Source organism: Xyrauchen texanus, chromosome 20 (assembly GCF_025860055.1).
Source record: "Xyrauchen texanus isolate HMW12.3.18 chromosome 20, RBS_HiC_50CHRs, whole genome shotgun sequence".
Lineage (NCBI taxonomy): Eukaryota > Metazoa > Chordata > Actinopteri > Cypriniformes > Catostomidae > Xyrauchen > Xyrauchen texanus.
The window spans coordinates 16,142,855-16,151,641 of NC_068295.1; the positions used below are offsets into that span (position 1 = coordinate 16,142,855).

The 8,787-nt window shown below is 34.1% G+C and overlaps 1 protein-coding gene across 2 annotated transcripts; it reads left to right on the top strand.

The window, feature by feature from the left end:
- Nucleotides 1–924: 924 nt before the first annotated feature.
- Nucleotides 925–8,302, top strand: ubtd1a (ubiquitin domain containing 1a). Of its 2 annotated transcripts, none has more exons than XM_052151639.1 (3): nt 925–1,097; nt 7,156–7,383; nt 7,582–8,302. In XM_052151639.1, exons 1-3 carry the CDS (start codon nt 1,037–1,039, stop codon nt 7,959–7,961), a joined length of 669 nt encoding a protein of 222 aa, XP_052007599.1. In that variant the 5' UTR covers nt 925–1,036; the 3' UTR covers nt 7,962–8,302. The 2 variants fall into 2 exon arrangements, with proteins under 2 accessions (XP_052007599.1, XP_052007600.1); XM_052151640.1 differs by lacking the exon at nt 925–1,097 and adding an exon at nt 1,885–2,246.
- The last annotated feature ends 485 nt before the right edge of the window (nt 8,303–8,787 follow it).

Below are 8,787 nucleotides of genomic sequence, written 5' to 3' on the forward strand. Positions count from 1 at the left end.
AATTACCTTGTTTTTCATTTCACTTATTTCTGAGAAGAAACTGTATTTTTTCATTCTGGTTCCACAGCTTTCTTTCCAATTGGTAACCAGTTAGATCTAAATAAAAGAACGGATAGTAATGCAATTAATGTTTTTTTATGCAGTTATTTTTGTTATAAGCATAGAAGTCTTAGCAAGCATAGTCTACAGTTGCCAATATAAAATAATGTTTTTTTCAATAAACGTATGCTTAATTTTATTCATATCCCTAAAAATATTGAAAATAAGCATCTGGCCATCTAAAATGCATTAATAGCCTAAATATCCCTCTTCTGCATACAACATACAGTGTGGGCGCGTTTGGTCTAAATGTCATATTCTGCAAATTATCTGTTGTTATTTATTATTTAATAATTGTTTAATTATTTAAGTTTAATTATTTGTTTTAACTACTCCATAGTGACCCTACTGTTTAATGGCAATTTAAATCTGAACTTAAAATGTCTTGTATTTAATGGCTATTAAACAATAATTGAAACAGTTAAAAAAAAAAAAAAAAAAAAATAGAAACATGACGCAACACAATATTGTACAAATATATGTACAGGCGCGTTTGCAAAATGCAATGAACAGTGCCCTCTATTGTCTGCATTTGTTTCGACAGGTCACTTGTTTAAGTATGACACTGTGGCGCTCTTTGATCATCTATTCTTCATTAAGGATTTTAGTGCGGAAAACACCGGCAAGGATGTTTATGTTAAACCAGCGCGTGAATAGATAACACATTTAGGTTATTGTTAACAGTTCATTGCATTAGTTTAACATCTTTGTCTACTTCGGAGGTTTGCTGATCTGCTTATATCACATGACGACTCACATGGCGGAATAAAACGTGTTTGTGTCTCTCCTCGGACAGTGTGCAGGAAAACATTTATAACAGTAAACTAAACACAATAATTTGGATCGCGTAGAAATGTATTTAAGTCTGAATCTAGAAAGACGCATCTGTGTTGTGGTGCTGGTGTAGGCTAACAGGTAAACAGCGCGAGTTTGAGTGATGGGCCAAAGGTCACAAATGTCCTCCAGGCATGCGTCCAGATACAGCACAAAACGTGGAGGTAAGACTTGATCTGGGGAATCGTGTCTAAAATAAATTATAATGTGAACCGTGAATGCATTTGATGTGAATATAAGAACTTTGAGCACTTTTCCAGATACATCATCACTGTGCTTGTGTTGTATAATCATCTTTTAATATTCAGAGAAGGTGCATGCTGTTATGCCAGGGTATTTTAAATTGGTTGCTTTTACTGATCCTGTTTATAAAAGTGTCAGATTGTCACTGTACCTGATTTTAAAAATGTAATTAATGCAACACAGTATACCATATATATAGACATGACAATTCCTAAATGCAAACACATACAAAAGGTAAGACATCTAAGCTATTACTGTAAATACACAAATGGTAAACTGCAACTGTTACCTTAAGGAGTTATTTCTACCTGATATAAGCCTTAAAATTAGTTTTAAGGAAAAAATGTGGGAAATATTATTTTGATTACACAGTGCTTAGAAAATTGACTATTGGACGACATCGTCTGTTAAAATTTTACATTTCTTGTCTGTTTAAATGGTCAAATTAATATTTACATCACATTACATACATACTTCCTTTACCTAGAAATCAATTAAGATTGGGACATCTTAGATTAGACGTATTTCTTGAAATCCTTAGGTGCAGGGCTGAAGGATTTCTTGACTCCTGCTCTGGATAATCCTGGGATTTAGCCTACCGTCACAGTTTATTTCTGTCTCTCTGTCCTTTTCTTAAACAGAGCTGATGGGATTAAGTTTGTTTTGAAAAGTCAACCATGCACCTAAACCCAAGCGAGAGCTTTTAAAAGCATGGGCTATTTTTTGCTGCTTAAAGCAAACTTGGTGAGCTGTTCTGATTTATATTTTTGCGCTTGTTATTATTAGTTTTACAAAACTGTTTTTACGAAACAGATAATGGGTGTCTACGCTGGATTAGAAAACTTGAATAAGCTACTAGCCAAGTGTCAAATCAGTGCTTTGCTAGACATCTTGTAGCAACCGGAAGGAGTGTGGCAAGAAGCGTTGATGTGGCTCTCAAACATCTGCATGAGGTCATAGGAAGAGCTGTCCAGCAACTTTTCTCACATTGAATGACTAAGTGATTGTTCAGACCATGGGAGTTCCAAACTCGAGAGACTATCATCCGACAGTTACTGTTGTGCTAAAAAGTAAGTACAGCACACAATGTTGTCTTTGTGTGGACAAGACCTTTAAGTGGACAATTTTGTGTTGAAATAGCCTTCTTGATTGTTTAGACTTTACGTCTGTAAATTCTGCATAATGTGTTAACATACAGTACATAGCCTGCTTCTGTTCTATATAATTTGCGTATATTTATGTATAATGTAGTTCAAGAGCCAAAAAAGCAACTAAAGGCAGTTTTAATGCTTTCAAATATATATTTTTTTGTTTAAAACAGATTGAAAAATGTCATACCTGTTCTGTTACAACTAGAATTCCCTCCTGGACGGAGTTGTCTAAATTGAATGAGCATTTTAAACTCCTTAGTAATTAGATGGATTTTTAAGTAGGCAAGATGTCAGATGGACTGGCCGTAGAGTATTTTGCTTGCTGGCTTACAGAGTCACATTGATTTGTAGGATTGTGGCTGGCATCCTCTATGTTTGGTATTCATGCTGATTTTGTAAATTGACCAGTATAAGCCAACAAACTTTATGGTTTCTCAGAATACATCATGCAACAAAAGTATAAAGCTTTCTTATTTTGGGGTACACTGGAAAAAATGTGTGTGTTTGAGAAGGGTTAAATTGAATTGCAATGTTTGTTTTGTGACATTTTCCTCTTGCAAACTGTCATCTGGCCAACAGTGATGCATGATGGGAAAGACCCCACTAAATCCGGATTAAGGCTTTAAACTCAGTGACTATAAATAATTTGTTTGATTTTTCTCCAGCTCTGCTTTGACTCAAGAGCAGGTTTTTATCATGGTTTTATGAAGATTCAAAGTACTTCTACATCTCTTTTGAAAATATAAAAAATTATATTTTGTGATTCAGCCATTTATGGTCTGGACAAACAGTATCTCTTCCATCAGGGGGGACTAATAGGCCCACATGAGCCTCCTTAGATGGGCTGGGCTACTATGCTTTCAAAATAACCATGAATGATTAATTGATGATTTATTGTTTAGGTTTACGGGTTGAAGGCTGTAACTTAGATGCAGGCTACTAATGCATTATTATAGCAGGGTTCGTACAGAGTTTTGAAAGTTGTAAAAATGCTTGATTTTCACAGTTAGGTCTTCAATGTTTGAAATATGCTTGAATTTTGGATATGTTTCTTTTTTTTTTTTTTTTTAATTATTATCCCCTTTTTCTCCCAATATGGAATGCCCAATTCCCTCTACATAGTAGGTCCTCGTGGTGGCCCGGCTACTCACCTCAATCGGGGTGCGGAGGACAAGTCTCAATTGCCTTTGCTTCTGAGACCGTCAGTCCATGCATCTGATCACTTGGCTCATTGTGCATGACACTGCAGAGACTCAGCATGTGGAGACTCATGCTACTCTCCGCAATCCACACACAACTTACCACGTGTCCGATTGAGAATGAGAACCACTAATCTCGACCACGAGGAGGTTACCCCCATGCAACTCTACCCTCCCTAGCAACCGGGCCAAATTGGTTGCTTATGAGACCTGGCTGGAGTTAATCAGTACACCCTGGATTCGAACTCATGACTCCAGGGGTGGTAGTCAGCGTCAGTACTCACTGAGATACCCAGACCCCTTGAATATGTTTTTGAAATGCTTGATTTTTCCTTAAGTTGTTAACTGTTATAAAAGATCTCAAATGATTTCGAATTTGAAATAGATATCACACTATTGTATAATAAGTGTATTATATTGTTTTGATTTCATGTATACACGGAAGATCTAAATTGGCACCAAAAAAATTATACTTTTCATCTCTTGCTTTCTTCAACATGCCTAAGTGCCGTTTCAATGAATGACAGCTGGCTGGAAGAGTAGACATAAAATATCACTATGTGGAGGAGCTATCAACAAAAGGGAATCCTTTTGCAAATGATGTGCAAAGAAAATAAAGATATCAATGGATGTTTCCACTTATCAGCACTAATCCATTCTGAAGGTATAAGATGAGACAATTATTTTTCAAACATTTGAATTTACTCTAGAATAATTTGCAATCTACAATACAATAAGTTATTTAGCATGAAAGTCAATGTATGTGATAAATTAAATATGTTAAATCGAGGGCTGAATTAATCCAAATAAAATCTAAATCGCAATATGGCCCAGTGCGATTTATTAACCCCTCCCAGCTCAAGCAAACAGTGAACGACCCACAATAACTACATCCATCTCGGGAGTGTTCTGACACTTGAGTTTGGTTTGCTATTAGTGCACAGTGTGTTTTTCTTATGTGGTGCATTGAGAATGCAAGGTGCTGTAAAATCACTTCATTTTCATGTAATTCAAAATATTCTTGTAATAATGTGACACTGGTGAGCAGAAGAGGATGTGGCATTTCACCACATTGTAAATGAGGAGCATGCTAAAAATATATATATATATATATATATATATATATATATATATATATATATATATATATATATGTGTGTATATATATATATATGTGTGTGTGTGTGTATATATATATATATATATAAGAAATACAAATGTCTTCAGTTTACAGTTAAAAATGGCTTGAGGGTTTAATAAGACAAATGCTGTGTGAATGTAATGAAATTACAACAGAAATATTACTGTTGTACTACAAAGAAATTAACATATTAATTATCCTTTAATATTCCATTACAGCAAGATATTATTACAGTTTGCTTATTAAATCTCTTCAAAATTAATAAATAATTTAGTTTAATTTGTTGGTAAATATTGTTGTTTATTCATCTGCTATGTATTGATATGTTGGTTTTTACCCATTTTAATATGATAAACACAAATATATGAGTACATAACTTGATTATTTTAAACTTGCAGAAACCCAGTTTGATAAGCAGCTACATGTTCAAGGCCTTGTTGAATGTGTGCCCCAGCCTGGATATATACATTTATCCCTTACATTATTTAGCTGTCAGAACAGCTGAAATCACTCAACATATTAATAATAAAATATTATTCTTCAAATCAGTCTGCATAATAACTGCATGATAACCCATAATAAAATACTAAAAAAATATGAAACCCAGTCTGATAATACTGGTGTGGGAAATCAATCCCATCACACTAAATGTATTTCTGCTGCAGATATGCATATTTAGAAGTGAGGTTCCACATGCTTCTCATATCTTGTCACTGAAAATCTTTTTTTTTTTTTTTTTCAAAGCAGTTTTCGTTTAGCTTTTATTCAAATAGATGGGACCAAATTTCATATGTAGAATTTTTGCTTTTATTTGAAGTGGGAGAAGAAGAAAAAACACCTTCGGTACACAAACTTTCTTTAAAAATAGCCAAATGTATTTGATACATCAGATGACAATGAATAAGTAGCTACAGCAACCAGCATTTGTTTTCTCCCATGGTAACACATCCTATAGATAACTGGTGTTGCCGACTGTATCTGTGTGTTAATGCAAGACATTGGTAGTAATCATATTAAGGATTCCAATTTTAGATGTCTGTGGGTTTAAAGGAATTCATGAAACTTTCATTTTTATAGATTGGGCAATATTTGAAATCACAGAGGATGCTTTTTATCATTGCATATTTGTGAGGGTCATTTAAAAAAGGATAATGTTTAAAGCTCGTGGTGCTTGAAAAAGATGATTAAGGTACCTTGAAAATTGCTTGAATTCCACTCTTAAAAAGCTGTACGAACCATTATAGTCTTAAAGTTTACACATCTGAATACTAATTATTCACACTGTAAATACTAAGTTCTTGTAAAAAAAGAAAATGGTTCTCAACTTAAGTTTAAGTTTTGACGATTCTTACTAGTTTTAATTAAGTTACCGTTACTCTCTAAACCCTAAAGTTGCCATTAATAAAAACATTTAAGTGGTCCTGATTAAACAGTTCTTGAAATGTCACATTAAACTTGGCTGTGAGTACAACTCAAAATGATCAAATACAAAATTGTGGCTGTGTGGAATATACCCTTGAGCTTGAATAAATTATGTATGTTTGCTCAAAAAGGAAAACTGTGTAGAAAAATTATAATTGGTAGTTAAAAATGTTTAGACGTTGTTTTAATTCTTATGAGTATTGTAGATGTTTTGTTGTAGCTGGCTGATAGTTTGCATTAGGGTGATTAGTGTTATCTCTGGTGAACTTCGAGCTTGTTAAATTTAAGCCATTCTTCTTTAATCGGTTGTACTTTACAAAAGTGCTGATTTATGTCTAAGAATTATGGATAGTCCAATGTGCCCAATGGCTAACTGAGATTCCAGTCATAATTTCCCTTATACCGTATAAGACGTGTTATAACACAATTTCAATAATTAAATAATAACAATGATACTTCAATCACAGATGAGTTAAGTTTACTTGTAACTAGTTAATGTTATTAAAAAAATTATGTTCAGTTTACTTATATGCCAAATAAGTACGTTTACTAAGAAAAAGCATGCAAACCGATTGCTTTGAAAAATCTAGTTCAGCTAATTTTGTTCAATTGATGCCAAAACAAATGTATGCTTTCCCATTTACCAAACTGCATTGTCTAAAACATATGCATTTAGTTTACAAACAAGTGCATAAACTCTTCATTTTAATAAATACTAGAAATTTATTTTAAATTTGTAATTTGTACACTATAAATTACCCAATTCAATTTAATGGAAATGTATCATTTGAAATATGTAAATCTTAAAAATAGATTGTAATATTGTTTTTTAGGCTGATGGGCCTATACAATTAGCTAATACCTGTGTAACTGGTCGTTCTTTATTTGTTGTCCTAGTTCCTTAACAAGTTTAAATCTCATTTGAGCTTTCTGGATGTAAAACCCTTTTGTCAAACAGGATTTTCACATGGGTCAACCAGATATAGATTGTTCACATAATGCATTTGTGAACGATCCATTTATTTTGTAGGTCACAATTCTACCTTTGTGCCTTTGTCTTCTTTAGGACGCAATGAGCCCCTGAAGAAAGACAAACCTAAATGGAAAAGTGACTATCCTATGACCGAAGGACAGCTGCGCAGTAAAAGAGATGAATTCTGGGACACCGCCCCGTCCTTTGACGGCCGTAAAGAGATCTGGGATGCGTTGAAAGCTGCAGCCGTAGCAATTGAGTGTAATGATCACAAGCTTGCACAAGCTATTGTAGATGGAGCTAGCATCACAATGCCTCATGGTAAAGATTGAGAATTAAACAGCATTTTAATATACAGTGGGGGGTCCAAAAGTCTGAAACCAAAAGTGAATGTTTTTCTGATTTAATCATTTAAAAAAACATTACAAACACTGTTTATTAAGACACATAATAATACTTTTTGGAGATGATGTTCCACTTACTGAATTAGAGGTTACCACAGCTCTTTTGCTCTTTTAGGGTCTCTTATGGAGTGCTATGATGAACTGGGGAACCACTATAAGCTCCCTGCTTACTGCCTGGGTCCTCCAGTGAACCTGATCTCTGAATGCAATGATCATAATGTGTCTGAACACCCTGAGCCACAGGAAAAGGAGAAGGAGTTCCAGCTGAAGGTGCGTCTTTCCACCGGCAAAGACCTTCGCCTCAGTGCCAGCATGGCTGACTCCATCCGTAAGCTGAAGAAGCAGCTTCAAATTCAGGAAGACATTGATACCGCCAGCCAGCGCTGGTTTTTCTCCGGCAAACTACTCACAGATAAAACACGTTTACAGGACACCAAGATCCAAAAGGACTTTGTAATACAGGTCATTGTCAGTCAGCATATTATTCCCAAATAAGCTCTCAAAAATGTGAACCAGTACACAATGAAAACCAGGAGACACTTGAGCTATTTATATGTTTCCATTTTTTAAACCTTCTTAAATCCCTCCTTTTTCACAGCTTAAGTAACTCCTCATTGGAAACCCACTTATCAGGTCTGAGTTTAAAAACTTTTTCCAAACATGAAGCACAAATGTTCTTCCTAGAAGCATCTGTTTTTAAAACCCAAGAGTAGCTGAAAAGGCAAAACATATACATGCAGAAATAAGTGGTATAAAGTGAATGTAGGTTTATTAATTATTGATATTAGTGACCATCTACCAGTTTTTACTGTATATGATTGCGAATATAGGATTAAAAAGCCCGATAAGCAAACAGAATTTAGAAGGGTGAGGTCAGAGGAATCTATTAACAATCTGAAAAAAGATCTGCTGGCACAGAACTGGGATATAATATATCAGGAAAAAGATATTAACAATGCATATGACATGTTCTTAGAACTTTTAAGAATGCATATGACAACAATTGTCCAGTAAAAGAATATAGCAGAAAATTAAGGTATACTAATTGCCCATGGATCACTAAGGGAATACAGAACGCATGTAAAAAGAAAAATACACTGTATAGAGAATTCATAAGACGGGGAACCATAGAGACAGAAAACAAGTATAAAAAATATAAAAATAAGTTAACTCAAATTATAAGGGCTTGCAAGAAGGAGTATTATAAGAACAAAATAAATAATAATATAAACAATATTAAAGGAATATGGGATACATTGAATAGTATTATAAGAAATAGTCCTAGACAGATAGGTTATCCTAAGTACTTTATTGACAAGGA